At 38.4% G+C, this 20,843-nt stretch overlaps 1 protein-coding gene across 7 annotated transcripts in view; it reads left to right on the top strand.

The window, feature by feature from the left end:
* Nucleotides 1-20,843, top strand: part of ANKS1B (ankyrin repeat and sterile alpha motif domain containing 1B) — a 967,677-nt gene that overhangs the window by 410,937 nt on the left and 535,897 nt on the right. For all 7 annotated transcript variants that reach the window (XM_069490549.1, XM_069490550.1, XM_069490547.1 and 4 more), the window contains one exon: nt 437-617. In XM_069490549.1, coding sequence (XP_069346650.1) covers nt 437-617 — 181 coding nt within the window. The remainder of the gene's footprint in view (nt 1-436; nt 618-20,843) is intronic.

Raw genomic sequence — 20,843 nt, 5'->3', positions numbered from 1 at the left:
AACTGCTTTAATTATGCTTCAGTGTTGGGAGGGTTCTTTTATTATTAGCTTCTGTATCCTCAGGGTCTGGCAAATGCCACATGCTTATTAAATGTTGGTTGAATGAAAGGTGACTTAAAATTGCAACTTTCAAAATTGATTATTAAGAGAAATTCTGTGCACTATATTTTTATACTTTTCTGGGGAAATCAAATGAAAAGCCTAAATTATTATATCAACTATGCCATAATATTTTTTTCCTTAAACAATTTTTTCATCAATTTAATTTGCCAAGTGATTATTTAGTGTCTCTTTGTAAAGCACAATTATACTTTAGGTGTAAAACCCAGATAGTTTAATGGAAAAAAAAATCATCACTTAGATTAAATTTATGGGGAGATTGGGCTGAAGATGAACCCGATCGTGTTAATACTCTCGTCATGCCTATTTATTTTAGCCTAAACAACGCACATCCATTGTGTCTTCTCTGGATTTTCATCGAATGAATCACAACCAAGAGTATTTTGAAATCAACACATCTGCAGGGTGCACAAGCTTTACTTCCAACCCTCCCGTTAGTCCACTCACCTCTTCTGTGGCAACCACGGAAGTCAAGGACGAAGCACCTGCCCAGAAAGGTAAAGCAATTCATTTTATGCAGCTATATTGTTGACCTTTTAAGACTACAGCCTTTATGAGTTAGAGGAATTAAGAGGAGTCTTCAAACAAATTGCATTGTGTTTTTAGTTCACCTCTGTGTGTGGCAGTTTAGGGCTTTAAGATTTTTGTCAGTGTGGGTATAATACTCTTTTTAAGTACATTGGTGGCCTTTCAGGTGTTAGATATTAAAAATGATGATTTAATGTTTTTATGGTAATAAAATAACCAGGGACCTAGAGATGCTTTTCTTCTACTGATGTTTACCCTTCTCCATATAGTGGTCTTAACACAGGACTTCATTAATAACTGCTTTGAAGCTGGAAAACCCATATTGAGGATATGTGGTAACAATGAGTTGTATAATGTGGCTTCAGCAGGCTTTCAACCTAATTAAACCAAGGTGAACTTGGAGAGGAAAGGAGTAGGGGAACAAGGCTGAGGGTAAGGGTAAGATTAAGGAAAGTAACAGTATCCACTAGTAAAATATACCTGGTTCTACCACCGAATCAGATTTGCAATGCTTCCTTTCTTTGGGGGCAAGGAGCTATTATAATAACTGGTAAGGCCAAGGGACAGAAATATAAGTGGGACCTGAAGGACCTCCTCCCCTTATATCTAATTTATAGTAATTGTCAAAGTAGAGATGAATCTCTAAATTTTAAATGTTTTATTTGGGAATTAAGAATTGTAATTCAGGGCATACACAGATACTGGGTGGTCTCAAGAATTGCAATTTAGAGCGGTCTTTGGTATGTCTGAAGAACAAAGAGAAGGTTAGAGATTTTACAAAAAAAAAAAATGAGAAATGTTAATTATTGCTCTTTGAGAGAGTTTATTGGCACTAGTAAGGTTTCAGGGAGCTGGCAAGGTTTGATTGGTAGGTGACGGCGATGGGTAAAGCTGTTCCCAGCGTCACAGAAAGTTGTTTCAGTAGCAATTAGATAAAACTGGTTGCCTGTTAAAGTAGGAAGCTTCAGCAGCCAGGCTCGTATAGAATTACATTCTTGGAGCAATGTTATATGTCTTAAGTGCTTTTTTTCCCTGGCCTCTTGACTGTTTTAGTTGAGTATGTCAAGAATGACCCAGTTTATATGATCAACTTTAAGTAAACTATTCAATTACTTTCATTCAAAGAGACATGATTATAAAACCCAGTAGGTATCATTAATATGAATTTTAAAATCACAAAGAATGGTCCGTGTGGATATTCCATATAATCTTTGTTCAAAGGGAGTGTCTGTGTATGGGCATGTGTGTGTATATATCTATATGTGTGTGTATACATTTGTGTACACACACATATATGTGTGTGTACTAAAGTCCTTTAATCTATTTTTAAAAGCACTAATACAAACATTCCAAAATATAGCCAGAGAATTACTTTCCCCTAGGAGCAAAGCTAAGATTTTAAAAATAATGACTACTAGGAGTGGTAAGATTCATATGCTATAGAAGTTATAATCCAAACTTTCTTTGGAAGCCAGAGTGATATTTATAAAATGTAAATCAAAGCATGTCATTACCATGCTTAAAATGCTCCTATAACTTCTCATGCATTTAAAAAAAAAATCTAACTCCTTACCATGGCCAATGAAGACCAATTTAGTCCGGTTCCCTCTAGCAGACCCATCCTGGCCCACACTGGCCTTATTTGCTGGGCATTCTGGCCCCGGGGCTTTTGCACTTAGGTTCCTTCTTCCTGGAATCTCTGTCTTCAAATTTTCATATGACTGAGTGTCATTTAAGTTTTGGCTCAAATGAACTTCTTCATAGAGGCCTTCCCAGACCACTGTGTCTTAAGTGGAAGCTCTCAATATGATAAGAATTATTATTATAAAGATGCAAAACGCACAACAATATTAAGCAAACAAATAACACTATATATCAGGCACTGTTTAAGGCATTTTATGTATATCAACTCATTTCAACAGCCCTCATGTGAATTAGGTATTATAATTTGTAGATAAGGAAACACAGACACAAACAGGATAAATAACTAAGTAATAGCCCATAAAGACAGAGCTGGGATTCACACCTGATGCTAGAGTTTATGTTCTTAACCATTTTTTTCTACCTTGCTCTTGTTATTTTTATCAAGTTATCCTGTTGTCTTTTTTCCATAGCCTTATTTACTATATAAAATTATATTGATCACTTGTTTACTTACTTATTATCATCTTTCTAGAGTATAAGCTGGAATAGATGAGTCTCTGCCACATCGTAAGCCGAAGTTCGGTTACTATGAGAATGTACCTCTTATCTAGCTAAGAGACTTTACCTCTTTATGCTATAGTTTTCTTACCTATAGAATTATAGTAACAATGAATTAATCACATTAACTTTCCCTGTAGTATGGTAATGCATGCAAAGTGATTAGCACAGTGCCTAGCACATAGTGTTCAATAAGTGTCAGTAACTATTAGTAGTAGTAGCAATAACTATGATATTAACATAATTCTTTGTAGTCTACATTAAGCCTAGCATTCATTCAGGGGCATTAGCATTTATTGTATACCTACTATGTGCTAGATGCAATTTTATAGGAAAGGAGAGGTGGCATGTGATTTGTAAAGAAAAAAGTCATGTGTGGACTCTGGAAAGGGTTCTGAACATATAATTACTATTTAGACAATACTTATTTGAATGACTAGTTCCAGATTTAAATTCCTAAAATGGGAAGAATGACAAGTACTTTGATACTTGCCTTCAGAAATATCCTTCTTGGCTTTATTTTAGCTACAGTACTGTTTTTTTGACAATTAATAATTTTAATTTTCTTCAACAATCTCTGAGGTAGATAGAAATATTATTTTTTTCTTTTTGTTTTTAATTAAAAGCAAGAAAAGTTATAGATATAGTCCCAAAGCCTTCTCTTCACTCTGACACTGACACCAGAGGGAGAGAATCAGAACACACACATCTCACTGCTGCCAAGACCTCAGTGGCACCGTCCGAAATGTGTGGAGAAATAGTAATCGTCAGGATATTTTCAGGTCTGGCCTTTAAACAACCAGAATCTAACCTTTTGACAGTTGAAATGGTTTCCAATGGCATGTTAATGTGGTTTCCTAATGTAATATATCACCTCCACATTATATCGAAAATTTTAGACCAGACTGACATTTAGTAATAATGTGGAAGGGCAGTGCTGATTTGCTCAACATCAAAAAGTAAAACTTTTAATTTTAAAAGTAAAACTTTTAAGGTAGGCTTTTATCTATTTGAAAAAGTAGCATTTTATTATCTTACACATAGCTAATTTGTTCTACTTTGTATTTAAGATCCTTCAGTTCTGTCACTGATTTGCTAGATATTTTCCATCAAATCACTTAATTTTTCTTCAGTTTGCTCCTCTGAAAAGGGGAAATAATATGTACTCTTTGGGTGTTTGTTGTAATAAATGAGTTTATTAACATGAATGCATTTTATAAACTATGGCAATTAATATTCTTCCTTAATATTATCACTGTTATTTAGTATTATTGTTTTTCTTCTATGGTATTATTATTATTTGAAATCAATAGTAGTTTTAAGATAGAAGAGCCTATTGTAAGTCTGTACTTATGCCAAGGCAGCTGACCTTTTCTTGACCTAGAAGTATAATTTAAATTAACTGATTAATCTACATTTCATTTTCTAAATTGTTACACACACAAAAAAAATTAAACTTGACAAAAATGGCACCTAATAGAACAAAGATTAATATACCTTCAAAAACAATTTGTATGCTGCAAAACACTTTTAAGTGAACGAATATATTTATTGTAACAGAAGGTCATTTTAAAAGCAGCTTGAATTGTGATTAAAGCTTTAACTTATGAATCATCAAAAAAGGTTGTTAAAGGGGAAGAACTTTGGTGTTAGACAGTCTGGGAAATGATATAAACCAGTTTGCATTTAATTAGAAAGATCACTCTAGAATTAATATCTAGTAGATAGATTTGAGATGACGTGACTTTGGAGATGGGGAGAAACAGCATCACCAGCAGTAGAAAAAATGTAAATGGATTTCAAAGATACAAAGAAAGAATAGTTCATGGGTCGTGGTAATTGATTGGATATGCAAAGGTGAGGGAGAGTAGTTCAATGAAGGCTCCAGAGGAATCGAATCCACATGCTGTTCCTTGAAATATGGGATAATTGTAGGTAAGAGGGTGGAGGAGGGGATAGAGCACGTGAAGTCTAATCGGCCATTTAATAACTTTAGCTTTTGCTCAGAGTGACTTTACTTAGAGCCAATGCAGATCTTTCTGAAGGAGGGTCAAATGATCCAACTTCTATTTTATGAGGATTACTCTGGCTATCGTGTTGAGTATAGACTGGAGAGGGGAACAAAGGTGGATGCAGGAAGGCCAGGTAGGAGGCAATTGCAGCGTTGCAGTAAGGAGAGAGAGGAAGGCAGCTAAGACCAAAGGTAGAGCAGTGGAGGTGGAGAGAAATGGAGGGATGTTGGACATATTTTTAAGGTAGGTCAATTAGGATTTCATGGTGGAGTGTATGTGGTATATACGAAAAAGAGAAGAATTAAGGATAACTCCAAGATTCTTTCCCTGAACAACCGTAGAATGAACTTCCTATGATCTGGCATACAAGAGGTTGTGGAACAGCAGGTTTGGTAAACAGAGAGAAGTACCAGGAGTTAATTTTGAGTTGGAGATGTCTATTAGATATCTGAATAGATGTGTCGAGTAGGCAGCTGAAGGTCCCATCTGAAGATAGAAATGTGAACATCCTCATTACATAGACAATAGGGAATGAATGTGGCTAAAGAGAGCCCAAAACTGAGTTCAGTGAAGGAGGGAATAAAAGGAAACACCAGCAATAAAGGCTGAGAAGGAGCAACCCCTGTGAGGTAGGAGGAAATCTTCTGTGAGTGTCCTGTTTTGAAGATAAGTGATGAAAGTTATTAAGAAGGAAGGAGTGATCAGCTATGTCAAATGGGGCTGATAAGCAGAGTAGGATGAGGACTGAGTTAGAACTGACTCATGGATTTAACGATGTGGAGGTCACTGCTGACCTTGACAGGAGCAATTTGGTTAGAATCGATGGGGCAAAATTCCAACATAGTGAGTTTAAGGGAGGGTAGGAGGAGAGGACTTAAAACAAGTAGATACTACCCTTTCAAGGAATTTCTTCAAGGGGGAAAATAAAGTTATGATGAAGGAGGAGAGAAAAGGGATGGGTTTAAACCAAATGGAGAGATTGGTTTTAGACAGAAGCATGGGCAACAGGCAGGATGTTTTGGAGATGAGAGCAAATGCTGGCAAGGGAACCATGCGGTGGGAATCTGTGGGAGACATGTTCTGATAGTTTCCATTTTCTCTAGAAAGTAGAAAGCAGCAGCTTCAGTTGAGAACAAAGATAGAGGAGGAAGTGTAGAGTTTGCAGAAAGACAGGAGAGCATGAAGTAGTTTTTTAGGAGAAAGAGTGTAGGATGTGATCACCTGTCAGCAATAAAGGTCCACTTGAGGTTCGTGCCCATTAATTTAAAGTTAGATTAGCCAGTGTGGTTCTGTGTTTCTCTCCAGCCTAGGTCAGCTGGAGGATGCAGGTGCAGAGTAGTTGGAGAGTTGAATTTTGCATAGGTTTGATTTTGTTAAATGGGTATACTGAAGTAATTGGAAGAGCAAAGAAAGTGAATGAAAGGACAGGGATGTAATGTTTGACCATAGAATTCAAGATGGAGAAGGAAGAGAGAGAGAACAAGGGTACAAGTAACAGTGAAAAATTAATAGGGTCATGGGATTGGAGATTCCAGGAGGCCCAAAGGATTACCGGATTCAAGGTATTGAAGAAGAGCCTGGAATGATAGATGGATTCAGAATGGGCTGCACATGAAACCAGAAATGATTATAATTATTGGTAATCACAAGATCTTAAGACCAGGGGAGTGCATAGCTGAGTTGGCCTCTTGCCTGAAAAAATAGCCTTAAATATCAAAATTAAGCAGGTACAACAATTTCCTGGATTAAGTGTTCGATATAAAGAATCATACTTCTACATTGCTCTCCATTCGTAATATTTAAATTGCTCTTTCCCTTTGTTTAACAAATTATGATACAGATCAACTTTATCTGAGTTCCCTTCTTCTGTATTTTGTCCTGCTATTCTTTGAGGTACCAAAACTCCCCATGTTGTTCCCTGGCTGCCCAGGTCCCCCTGAGAGAGGTGTTCCATTCAAGTTTGCTCTCCCAAGGGGCTCTCTCTGCTCTCAGCCAACCTGCATCTCATTCTCACACGAAACACTTGAATGACTTGAGAGCCCATCTGCTAACATATTTCAGTCTCTTGGGTTCCCTTAATGGTTGCCAATGTGTTCTTTCTTCCTCAGGTAACAGTTTTTTAAAAATAGATGTGGTGAGAAGTGGTGTAATTCTGGTTCTATTTTAAAGGTAGAGCCAATGTACTTTTTTTTTGATAGATTGGATGTAGGATATGAGAAAATGAAAAAGACCAAAGATATGATTCAAGGAATTTTGGCCCTTTTGACCTTTGGAAAGATGGAATTGATATTGAGATGGGGAAGGTCAATTTTGAACATTTTAATTTGAAACACTGTTAGATATCAAGTAGATACGTTGAGTAGATAGTGGAGACAATGATTTTTCAGTGGGGTAAAGCAGGGTGTGATAATTTTATGTTTATCAAAAGTAAAGAGTACCAGTTTTAAAAGATTGAAAACCAATGCCTTAACCTAGAATGAATGACTTATGAGTTCTGAGTTCTTCAATAAAAAATGTCTTGGATAGATGTGTTTTGAATTCCTGGGAAAAAAGAAGCTGAGAATCACCAGCAATAACAGATGCTCCCTCTCATTATGGAAAATTGTGTCCAAAAAGTTCTTTCCATATGAATAATTTTATGAATACCTGCTTTCTATATGAAAAGTTCTTTCTATATGAATAGTTTCTTTCTATATGAATAACCTTCTCAAGGTGCTAAGCAGTCAATTACCCTGGGTAACTAATTGTCTCCAGTTTTGTTAGAAGTTTCAAACCATCACCTTCTGATGGAGAAAACTGATGGGAGGGGAAAATCTAAAAAGAGGAAAAGTGGAAAAGTATCTTTTTCCAAGTGGAAGAAATAACAAAAACAAAAGCCTGTAAGTGCTTAGCAGCATAGAATGCTTTTCTGCAAAGGAGAACAAACACTAGAAGAGAACTAAAATTAGAATGGAGAGGGTGGCATGGACCTCTCACGCTGATAGGGGACTGCCAGAAAGGCAAATGAGGCTTTCCTTTTAATTAGCTCACATAGACTGGAAATAGACCTCCTGAAGCTGAGGCATCATTATTGCAGCAGCCACTGGACACAGTCAGCGGAGGGAGGCTTTGGCTTCCAGCTGACATGAAGGCCAAAGACTGGCTGCTGAAATGATCTTTAAACTCCAAACTAAGATTCAAGGTGAGCTGATGTGGAGAAAATTAAGGGTTAGTTAGAATGACATGTGATTACCTCTTTGGGACTTATTTTCTTAACAATATACATTAAACCCATTAGCCAAATATCCATTGTTAGATTCAGAACATTAAATAGACGAGGATTGGAGGTACCCCAAAGAAAAACATTTTTATATCAAATTCTGTATACATATATATTTAATAGTAAATTATATTCTTATCAGTTCTTGATAAATCGTGAAATGCCTCTCCTGTACTTGCCTTTTTTTCCTGTTTTCCCTCTGGTGTCATGTGACTTTCTTCCAGTGTCTTTGTGACACATTGCACACCATGCAGAAGGCAAGATACAGGTTACTAGATGCTTGATAAGGAAAGGAAAGGTTGGTTGTTTTTCAATACTTAAAATTATGATAACATATAGGTAGATAATGGGGTAATGTGGGAACTTGTTATTCCAAATGAAATTTGTTGATGTAAGACCATTGATTTATCTGGTAAATATCAAATCAATATACTTACTCAGTGTGTGCCATTATAAGATAGTCCAGGATGCTGTGAGGGTGTCTAAGAGGGTGATTGCTCTCACCCCAGGAAAGTATGGGGCTCTGAAATACAAACAACAAGGAGTGACCCAGGCCAAGGCAGAGGGGGAAGATTATTCTTCAAAGAAGGAATAGCATATTAACAAAAAAAATCGTTGTGATAGAAATTAGCAGGAAACTGCAGATCAGAGAAAAAGAGAAATGGCTGGAGTTGAAGCTACAGCGGGACTAAAAGCCCAATCACGCAGGGCCTGACCGGCTACCTACAGGATTCTCCTCTTTATTTTTAGGAGCAATGAGAAGTCATTCACAGATGTTTTAGGGGGAGAGAGAACATCCAATCTGCATTTTACTGTCTGATGGCTCCTATTTTCTCTGTGAACTAGAAGCAATTTTATCCTTGGAGAGTAACCAAAGAGGGCAAAGATCAAATATTTGAGGAGAGTGGAGAAAGTCTGAGTTAGTTTCTTGTTCAAACTCCTAATGAATGAATGGCTAGTAGGTGGCGCCTGAGGGTAGCGTAGGAGAAGGGATAAGAGGGTGTGGGTCTTCCTCCCAGTACACCTGTGGACTGCAGGTGGTCTATTTAGGTCATGACCATTCTGGCCAGGGCCTGGCTCACCTCAGCTTCCCTCCCACTGGTAAAGCGGTACCTCTGAGTCTCTGCCGGGTCTGCCACCTGTCCTTCCTAGCCCTGCTGCAGTCACCTCTCCCCTTGCCAAGCGGGTCCCATGGCTTTCAGCCCCGCTGCCTTCTGAGGCCCTCTTCTGGAGGCCACAGGAACCTCCTGGTCTCATTCATAATTAAGGAAAACAAGCAGAAAAATTTATCCTCAAGGTCTCACGAGGTTTTACCATGTGGAACTACCAAGTTTGATAGGATGCGATCATGCCCAGAATCTTTGGAATCCAGGCCCCTTTTTTTTCTTATCTTCTCCCAATACCTATTTGTTATGTTACATCCTCTCAATGCCAAAGCCCAGAAAGAAAAGTTCAGGATACATATGTAGAACTATTTCCCCATCCTCCCTATCTTATTCAGACTTTTCCTCTTTAAAATTCCTCAGAAGCTGGTTTGTCCTTCCTCTTCTGGGATGGGCTTCCCATCTGTTTGTTCTTCAGGCCTAATTCTGATTGTTCTAAAGCAGGAGTCTGCCTTTCAAGTCTGTTGACTTGCTAACCCACCTTCTCCTACCTGATGACATTAAGTCTCCAGTCCTAGCCCTGGAAGAAGAGAGACTTAGTGGAACACAGTTTAAGGATGGAAATAGACCAATTTCTTCTAGAAAAAATACTATCCCTATTGCATTAAGCTAGCACCACTAAATGAAAAATACATAAACACAACATATGCTTAATTAATGTAGCTTCATAAATGCTTAATAAACATGGACATTGCTATTGTCTTCATTGCTGTTTTTACTAAAGGTCTAGACAGTGGAGCAGAGCCTAGACTCTAAGAATTCAGTACAAATTACAGAGCAGCCAGGTGCTGTGAGACCAGGCAGGCATCAGAATCTTAAATCCACAAAATCGCCTGGAACGAGCTGGTCAACCTGCTGATGAGCAGACTTGGAGTTTCTGTTTGCTCTGTGCCCCGGTTCCACGTGTCCTGGGTGGGAAGGCAGCAAAGGCTGGAAGGTGTGTCACTGCTGGCGAGACCCAGAGTCCTACCAGTGCTAATCCCTCCAAAATTACAGCAGAGACAAGGACCAAGGGTTTCAGAGAGGTTTTGTGTTGAAAATTTGGTTGTTGTTTTTTTTTAATTTAATATTTTATTAACTCAATTTTCTCTTGCTTTTACCTTCTATTAATGCATGCAAAAGTGTAACTGCTTTGTTAGCTGAAATTTTCTGAGATTCAAATTCATTGCTGCATAAATCTTTCTAATTATCTTGTTTGCTTTAGTTTACTTGATAGTTTTTCTCTACCAGATTGTTTATATCTCTGGATAGATCTCCCTGCCTATCAGTTATTTTTGTGTGATATATGTGTGATCATTATAGCTAAAAGTAAAACTGTGGGAGAAAAGCTGACAGTAATAAAAAAAAAAAAAAGTTTTTTTTTTATATTTCCAGGTCTGTGCTGTGGAGAAATCCCCTCCCTCCCCCAGTTGAGAATAGTTTCCAAATTGCTAGACCTTTTTCTCTATTCACTTTTCTATCTCTACACTCTTCTTCTGAGACAACATTTTTTATTTTTTGTTTTCTGCACCTGTCTATGTTGGGCTGGTGCCTTGTGTACTTACTGGGGCCCTGGCTCTTCCAACACAGGCTTCATTTTCAGGCATGATGCCATGGTGAGCCAGCCTATGGCAGAACTTGTTCCAGATACTCTCCCCAGTAACTTCCTGCCTACTTGACAGACAATTGTTCCCCACCTGTTCAGCTCTAGACTCTAGAGACCTCGACTCTTCAAATCTGCAGTCAGCAGAATTCTAAGAAGGGCTGGCGATTCCTGCTCCCTGTCCAGGCCTTTGTGCAGTGTCTTCCATTTGAGTGTGTGCAGGGCCTGTAACTTGCCACTAGCCAGTGGCAAAGGTGAAGAGCTATAACTGCCATAGTCATGCTATGTTTTAGAACAAAGGTGAATGAATCTTGTAGGTGTAATTTAGGATGCTAGTCATTGCCTTTAAATTAATCAAAAAGAGATTATTCTTAGTGGGTGTAGAGGTTAGCAACTTGAAGCAGCAGAATTCCTCTCTCTCTTCCTTGCTGCATTTGAAGAAGTAAACCCCATGAGCCCTATAGCTGCAAGGAAGTGAATTTTGCCAATGGCACCTGAGCTTAGAAGAGGCCCCTAAGCCTCAGGTGAGACTGCAGCCCTGGCCAACACCCGGACTACAGTCTGGTGAGACCTTGAGCAGAGGACCCAGTTCAGTCATGCCCAGACTCCTGACCCATGTAAACTGTGAGATAATAAATGCATGCTGTAAGCCACCATGTTCGTTGTGATTTCTATGCAGAGACAGAAAACAAATGCACTGTCCCATGCTCCCTTGACTTGGGAGAGAGGGAGACTCTCCATCTGCCCCGGCTCAGGGTACCCCTCCCGTCAGCAGCAGTCCCTGCTCTCATTGAGATGACACAACCGAGAGTGAAGGATTTGAAAATTATCTCCTTCACCCCACATCCCCAAGCTCAACTCAATCACTTATGCATTTTCTGTCATTCCATTCCCAAAATACTAGTTTTTATTTTAATAGGTACTAAATTGTAAAGCTAAAACTCTGATAATGAAATCTTAAGATATAACACAGAGGGTGGGAGAATATATTAGAGATTATCCAGACCTGAATAAATTATTGATGCCTGGGCTTCCCACATCCAGGACTTGGCTGTTTTTCAAAGCCAGCAGAGGTCTTTTTTTTTTCTTCAAGGATATCTCTGATCATGCCATTCCACTGTGTAAGGACCTCCATCTGAGACTGTCCAAACGTCTCAGCATGCCCAACATGGTCCTTGATAATTTGGGTCTAACTTTCAGTTCAGTTTCTTTCCAAATATATCATGTACTCCTAACTACATCATTCTTAGGGTTCATGGCCCCTTGATTTATAGACTGCGCTTCTATCAGCTTGGAATGCCTTCCCGTCTAATCTACCTGGTAAACTTCGATTCTTGTATGAAATTTGGCTGAAGGTAACTGTCTTAGTTCATTCTGGCTGTTATTAATATAACAAAATACCATAAACTGGGTAGCTTATAAACAACAGAAATTTATTTCTCACAATTCTGAGGCTGGGAAGGCCACATAAAGGCCCTGGCAGATTTTATGTCTGGTGAGGGACCACTTTTTGGTTCATAGACAGAGGCTTCCCCGTTTCCTCACATGGCGGAAGGGGCAAACAAGCTCCCACAGGCCTCTTTTATGGGAGCACCAATCCCATTCCCAATCACCTGCCAAAGATCCCACCTCCTAATCTTATCACTTTTGCAGGTTAGGATTTCCACATATGAATTTTGGGAGGATACAGACATTAAATCCGCAGCAGTAACCTCCTTTGTGAAGCCTTCTCTAACTCTACCAATCCTGGCATCCATGTGCCCCCTAGTGTTTTCCACATACCTCCACTGTTTTACACAAAGGTATTCATTTATTGTACGTGTCTGTGAGCTGCTTAAATGCAAGGACCATGTCTCAGATAAGATGCATCCCCAATGCCTAGCATGATGACCAACTTATAATAGATGCTCAATAAGTGGTGAGCAGTTGAATAACTGAATGAATATTTGCTCTTGTTTGAATTCTGTAAACACAGGCTTCACTTTTAGGCATCATGCCATAGTGAGCCAGCCTATGACAGAACTTGTTCCAGATATACTCCCAAGTAACTTCCCACCCACCTGATAGACAGTCGTTCCTCACCTGTTCAGCTCTAGACTCTAGTGACCTTAACTCTTCAAGTCTGTGGTCGAAGATGCACCAGTCTCTGTCTATATAGTAAGGCAAGTTCAGGTTTTTCCTAACCACATTGCTTTCTTCAGTGCTGTGGAGACCAACTTCCACTGATTATTTCATAAAATGCCTCAGAGAGATATGTCATTTTTAATGTAAATTTTTGTTACATAACTGATCTGATTTTTACAGATGAAAAGATTATAGTTGTTTACATTAGGAGGATATCCAGTTTTCTTAGACCCAGCATTTCCAAAATCATTAATATCACTCTAGAAAGCAATGAAGTGTCCCTAATAATATGCATTAATTTCTAATTTCCTTTCCCTTTTTATTTTAGTGGACCAATATATAAGGCTTAATTTAAAAAATAGCAGTAAAAACTTTAGTGATTCTTGTTCTTTCATAAGGTCAAAGCAATTTAGAGTATGGTTTTATTTTTTTCTTCTCAGAATTGGCTTTTTCTTTCCCACTGATTTTGTTACTTTCTACCTTAGCATCGGAATATTGTAGTGGGACCCAGAGCCTTAAAGAGTGAGACCTTTCCACATATTAGTGATGATCAGAATCCTATGTGCAGAATGAATACCACTGACAGAGAGTTCTAACCTCTGGCAAGCCGCTCACAGGATCTAGAGTGAACTCTCACTTACATGTGTAGGTGTGTTTTCCGTAACATAGTTCTCCCTACAGAGAAAAACTCATGGAGTGAGTTAGGAAGGCAAACATGCTGCAAAGAATGAACATTTATTACCAAGTCAAAGATACCATTTTTGTATTATCCACTGTTTGGATCTAATCAGGTCTATCTATTGTATGTCTGTGTTCTCTCTGTTAGCACAGATGTCTGTGTTCTCTTTTCTTAACTCAGATGATCAAGAGTTGACTATGGAAAGCTAATAATAGATATCAGATTTTCTTCTGGAGCGCACACACGCATCCGTGAAAGGAAGCATTATTAACTAAACAAATCTCTCAATTCCTAGTAATTAGCACTTTGACAAGCTGTTGTCTTAGATAAAGGATTTAGATCATGTATTATGTAACTTCAAAGTATTTTTTATATTTTTTCCTGATCTGCGTACTAAGTAAATAGTACTTATTTTTATTTAAATTTGAAGGAAACCTTCAGCTCTATTTTAGTCTCCTTAACACATTTCCGAGTCCATTGATACTCTGTAGGCCATTGATATTCAGCTGGGTTTTGTTTCTGCTATTAGTCATACTCCTCTAGAACAGGGTAACGTTACAATACATAATATGTCGAGTTCTCTAAGCTGAGTAGTTTGCTATTTACCAACAACATATTTGCTCCCTAAATTTGCCATATAGAAAACTAAAACTAGAATATCAAATTAAAAGTGAACCTGAATCATTTTCCCATACTTTATATTTTATATATTCCCTTTCAGGCAATTATTACTTGCACTTTAAAATTTATCCTTAATATATTTATCTAAAACCAAACTTGTATTATTGGATGAGAGCTGGTATCATATGTTCCTAATACTATCTTAGAAACCTCAAGCACATAAGCTATTGTGGTTGCGGCCTTAATTATTGCTTGGTTATAAATAAAATATAAAATAATAGACACTAAACAAAAATTAGTTATATTATCAAATTTGCTAGAAATGCCAGATAAAGTTCATTCATTCATTTAACAAATGCTCATTTAGTACATATAAAATGTTAATATTCATGAGAGATATTGGGGATATAATAGTGGAAAGACATGCTTCCCTCCCCCCAAAATTTTGTGGTAAACAAATAATTAAAATCTAATGTTATCGTATGAAGAATAATATGAACCTAGAGAAAGCATAAATATCTTCCTAGGAGTCAGAGATGGCTTCACAGAACAAGTAAAGCTTGTCCTATCACTCAAAGAATTAATCAGATGGATATTGAAGATATATGGTGAGGAAAGAAAGGAAGAGAGGAAGTAGGAGAACAGAACCTTTGGAACCAGAGACATTCAGACTTAAGTCCTTGTGTTGCCACTTACTGTGATCCAGGTAAATGATAATCTTTCAGAGATTCTTTTTATTTCATTTTAGATAATGTGGATGGGAGCACCTAGCATAGATCTTTGTGCATGGTAGGCACTTAATAAATATAGTTGTCCTCACCATCGTTTAGCCTCAGGACAACCTTGCAGGTAGATGGCACAGGTAGTATTATCATTTTAAAGACTAATAAAGTAGGCTCACAATAATTAGGAAACTTGCTTAGGGTCACACAACTAGTAAGTCAGTGGCAAAGCTTGGACTAGGACTCTTTCCACTGTGCTGCAACAAGGATTCCAAGCTTTTTCCATTCATCTAATCATTTATTCAGTCAATAAATATTTCTTGAGCATCTACTTAGTGTCAGACACATTACCGTATACAGATGATATGGTGGGGACCAAATAGACAAAGTCTCTGTTCTCCTTGAGCTGAGAATCCATCAGAGAAGTCTGGCTTTATACCAGCAATTTCAATAAATTCTAATGAGTGTCATGCAAGGGCACATTTAGGTGCTTTGGGAGATTATGTGTCACGAACACATATTTTAATCGAGGGGGTCTAGGAAGTCCTGTGGGGGCAAGTAATATTTTTGCCAAGACCTGAAGAGTGATCAGGAGTTATGTGGACAGAGAGGAGGGAAGATTGTTCCTGATAGTGGGAGGTTTGGCAAAGATGTACATGAAAATATGATATGTTCAAGGAACCAAACTGATCCAGAGTAGCAGGATCAGAGAACATGAGTCAAAGAATGGCAAGAGGTGACTGCGAGATTGGCAGAGGCCAAGTTGTAATGGGCTTCATAAGCCATTTTAGAGTCTAGATTTTATTCCAAGGGCAAACAGTGCTACATTTTCTGCACTGCATAGATAGCTTGACCATGGGGCAAATTGGGTCTGAAATCTGGCTCATTTGCTGCTTATCCCAGAGTAAGGGGCAGGTATCTTTTTTTCAAATCCCTCATAACGGCTCACATAGGCTTGTGGTGGGCCTGGTGGGAAACCACCTAAGGTTTTAGGCAGCACAATGACATCCGATGATTGACTGCAGAAGCTAGAAGGGAAGGGGGTTGGAGGTGACAGGGATGTTCCTCACTCTCTTGGCTCCAGCGGGTAATCACAGGGGCCTCGGGTATAGTATCCCAGACTTTCATGTTGGAAAAAAGCTACTATAGTTATTCCATGGTGGGAAGGTGTAAAAATCAACCAGAATCGAGGATGCAATAAAAGCATTTCGAAGTACTTTGGGCCAGCAGGCATGACATTACACCTAAAGTGATGATTCTCTTTCCTTCTTCCTTCCTTTTCTTGCTGAAAAGCTGCCTCTCTTTGATATGTTCATTTTACTTCTTAGGCCTCTGTATATTTCCATTTGGCTAAATTTGTTCTATGGGGACATTAGTTGTTACCTGACTTTAGTTTTAATTTAAAAAGTGGGAGGGGAGTGTAATTAGGAAGAAGATTGGGCACCTGGGCACCTGATTCATTTCCCTGGGTGGCACTATGACTCACCCTCATTCCACTAGTTCTGCTTTGAGACGCCTGACGCCTTATCGGTTTTGAATTTTCTCTGCCCTGTATGTGAACAATGAGATAAGTTTCTCTCATGGGTCATTCCCTGCTCTTCATCTCCACTATGAGTCAGATGTTTTGCATTTCAAAACATTATCCTGCCTACAATTTCCCTTTTTATAAATTATGCAGAAAACTTCTACCAACAACAGATTCTCATTTACTGACTTTTTAGATTTGTATCTGTAAAACATGTTCTAGTTGTTTTGCCATAATTTACTGAGCAGTTTTATGGCCAACAATAATTAGAATGAGGTACTGTTTTATTTGTTTTATCATCATTGTCTAAACATCAAGGTGCCTTAGATAAAAACACAATTATCTACAAGTAAATTCAAATAGCGACGATTAAGTCATGTTAAAAGGCCTTCTTGATCCTTTGTCTGCCCCTAGTTGCAGTGAGTTTTCCCCCTTTCACATTTACCCTCCTAGAGAGAGTTATCTACACTTCCTGGACTCACTTTTGCATCTCTCAGTCATTTCCCCCAAATCACTCCACTACTGCACTGAAGTCTCCTCAGTTAGGTCACCTGAACTGTCTCTTCCTAAATACAACGGACAAAGTCTTTCTCTTACTTGATCAGTCTGCCACACTTAGCCCTTGCAACACTCTCTGCATGTGGCTCTGTGATGCTACACTCTTCTGGTCTCCCTCTGTGAGCTCCTAAAAGCTTAGAGTTCTCCAGGGCTCTAGATGGGGTTCTCTCCTCATTCTGCACACTGCCCCCGGATGATCTCACCACTCACATGGCTCTACTGCTCAATCATAGGCTGATATTCCTCAAAGTTTTATCTCCAGCCTAAACCAGAGTTCCAAATCCCTGAATTCATCTTTCTTTTTGGCCATTCTACTTAGATGGCCAAAGTTCCACGGGTACTTCAAAGTCAACATGTCTGTATTAGTTTTCTAGGAATGCCGCAAAAAAGTACCATAAGCTGGGTGGTTTGATGCAGCAGAAATTCATTTCCTCACAGTTCTGGATGCTTAGTCTGAAATCCAGGAGTCAGCGGGCCCTGCGCTCTCTGAAGACTCCAGAGAAGGATCCTTCCTTGCCTCTTGCAGCTTCCAGGTGTCCCTCGGCTTCTGGCAGCATCACTCCAATCCATGCCTCTGTCCTCTAATGGTCGCCCTCTCTGGTCTCTGTGTCCTCTCCTCTTCTTACAAGGACACCAGTCATTGGATTTGGGGCCCACCCTAATGGCTCGTGTTTATTTGTTTTGTTTTTATTGTATAAGCATAAGCTTCCTGGTTACAGAGATTATGGCTTCCTAGTGGAATCTCTAGCACCTAACACGGTGTCAGTAAATGAATTGTTGCCTAATAAGTATTTATTGTAGAGAATGAGGAAGGAAGGAAGGAAGGCAGGCAGGCAGGCAGGCAGGCAGGCAATTAATCAATAAGAATTATTCTGAAAAATTAATAAGCAAGCCAAAATAAGTTTAAGTGTGAATTTTTAAAATGTAACTATTAATAAATGTAATTTTTTTCCAGTCACTATACTAACAAAATGCATTGAGACTCAGTGAAACCTTATTTAAGTTAATTCAAAACCTTCCTTTATATTCCAAGAAAAACTCATAGTTCCCATGGATGCTGGAAAATACAGTGTTTTCCACTGCCTATTTCATAACTGTCTCCTTCTTTATTAATAAAAATAAAATTAAAATTAATAAAACAAAATAAATATAAATATAAAAATTCTTCTTTATTAATAAAAAATTCCTGCCTTTGTTGATACTGCAGAATATCATATTGTTTCCAAAATATTTCTAGAACATATCTCCAAAAAAGACAAAGTTATGCAATTAAAAGCATTCTAATTCCACAAAAAAGAAAATTTTTTTTAAAAAAAGAAAAACTATTTATCCCCTAACAAAATGTTCTTGTAGATGTCAGCCTGAAAAAATGAACAGAAGCACCGTTTGTAATTTATATCTGCTCACTTTTGTAAAATATTCAGGCCTCTCTGCAGATACAGTTGGTGAAAGCTCTGACTAAATATTTAGGCAACCAAGAAATTAAAAGGGACCAGCATGCAGGGTTGTGTTTACTTTGCCTACGTAAACAAATTCTCCCATGATAGGATCAGAGGTAGAGCCCTGTGCTCAGTAATTATTGCAAGTGCCCTTAGTTCAACTAAATCAGATTAGGTCATATGGATTTTGATGAGAAGACAGTGGAAGTGCCTCATTTTCCTACAGCATTCATTATGTAGACGGATAAGGATTACTCCAGGGAGTTACTTGTATTCTTTGCAAGAAGGCAAGTCCTCAAAAGAAATTCTAAGTCTTGATATTTTGCTCTACTTTGCATTGGTGCTATTTGACAGTATTCAATTCATACAACTTTCAGAACACATAATTATAATATTCACTAAATAAACAGAAAAAGTCAACCAAATTAGATATAGTTAGGCAAATATCTTAGCATAACCCAGTGAGCCTGCCTAGATTTATTGCCATTAAATTATCCTAAGTAGACACTAGCATTCGCAGCTTAGTATTTATTATTCTTCATGTATTTTTAGTTCATTTTGACAAATGGCAAAAGAGTCTAGCTTTACTGTATTGTGTGGGGGCCTCTAGGTACTTATGTAACCACTTCTAAAGCCTCATGTAGCAATTTTCTTCACTCGACAAGATTCACTTTTGAATTCCCAGTAATTTTAGAGTAGTTAAAACAACTTCCTTCATTTCAGCAATAAAAGTCATTATCAATTACATTTTGTAGGTAAATCATCTCTATTATTATTAAGAAATGTACATGTTTTGCACGTTAATTAATTTATTCCTCCCAACAACCCTAGGTAAGTAGTATTGTCATCTCTAATTTACACGTGGGGAACTAAAGTGCAGAGTGTCCCTAGTTTGCTGCTGACAGAGTGAAGGAAAGAAATGGCTGCTAGTTTAAAGAAAGGGGTAAAATAATGCACCAGCTCCCTGATGATATGCTGTTGCCTCTGTCCACCCCCCTCTGTCACTGACACCATCCCAATGACTCGTGCCTTTGCTTAGAGATAGCCCTATGGATTGTCACCAGATAGACCCTAGAACTGAGTCAGACAGTTAGGTGTCAGATACCACACAGGCACAGGGGTCTTTCCTATCCGTTAACTCCTTCAGTTTAATCTACATGCTAATTCTTTCTTACAGGTGTCATCTCCAATTAATAAGTGAGACAATAGCAAGATTAAGTAACTTTTCATGGTCCGTGGTAGAAAATGATTTTAAGAAATGGATTCCAACCTATTTTGAGCTCAAATTTAGAGCTCTTGACAGTAGCTAGCTAAGTATTTTTTTTTATCCTTAGTATAGGCCCAAATAAAGCTGAATAACAAAGGTCTGGAAACTGAAATTAAAATGCCTTTTGAATTTAGAAGAGATGTTTCTGTTACTATTGCTGTGCAACAGATCACAAAGTTTTGAGACTTCATAGATTAAAACAACAGGAATTATTATATCATCTTATAGTTTTCATGACTCAGGAATTCAGGACAAGTTTAACTGGTTGGTCCTGTCTCAGGGTCTGTCATGCAGGTACTGGAGCTAGAACAATGTGGGGCTGGAGAAACTAGGGACTGGCCATGTATCTCTCTCTCTCTCTTCAAGTAGTCTTCAAGTAGGGCTTCTCCATGAGGTCTTCCTGCATGGGTTATCCTGAGTTTCCTCAAACCTTATTAGTCTCAGGGAGCTCAGACTTCTAACGTAGGGATACAGGACTCCAATGCCAGCCTTCCAGATGCATGGTGGAAGTTGCACTGCCTTTCTGACTTAGCCTCAGGAGTCACACGCATCACTTCTACCACATTCTATTGGTTACACGTGAGTCACAAACCTACCCAGATTCAATGGGATGAGAATGAGACCTCACTTCATGATGGGCAAGTGGCAAGATTCTATTAATAGATGAACATGTGGGATAGAAGATATAGTTGTGGCCATCTTTGTAGAATAGTCTCCAACACTCCATCCTCTAGCCCAGCCATTTACATCCCTCCAACAGGCAAACTATGCTCACCTCCTCTCAAGGCCTCCCAAAAGTTTCATTCTACTTGGCATTAGTCTCAGGCCAGAGGGTCATTGTCTACATTAGGTCCAGGTGCAGTGGAGTCTCCCTTAGGTAAGTTTTCTTAAGCAAAGCACTTGAGTACTATTTCTCTTGGTCTGAAGTTCTATGAACTAAAGACACAGATTATCTGCCCACACACATCCATCATATAATGATCAGGCAACCTTAGGTTAACCATAATGGACGCTTCCATTTAAAAAGATGGAAAAGTATAGC

This window comes from Eulemur rufifrons, chromosome 16 (assembly GCF_041146395.1).
Source record: "Eulemur rufifrons isolate Redbay chromosome 16, OSU_ERuf_1, whole genome shotgun sequence".
Classification (NCBI taxonomy): Eukaryota; Metazoa; Chordata; class Mammalia; order Primates; family Lemuridae; genus Eulemur; species Eulemur rufifrons.
Note: the sequence above shows the minus strand (reverse complement) of the source record. Positions and strands in the feature narration are given on the sequence as shown.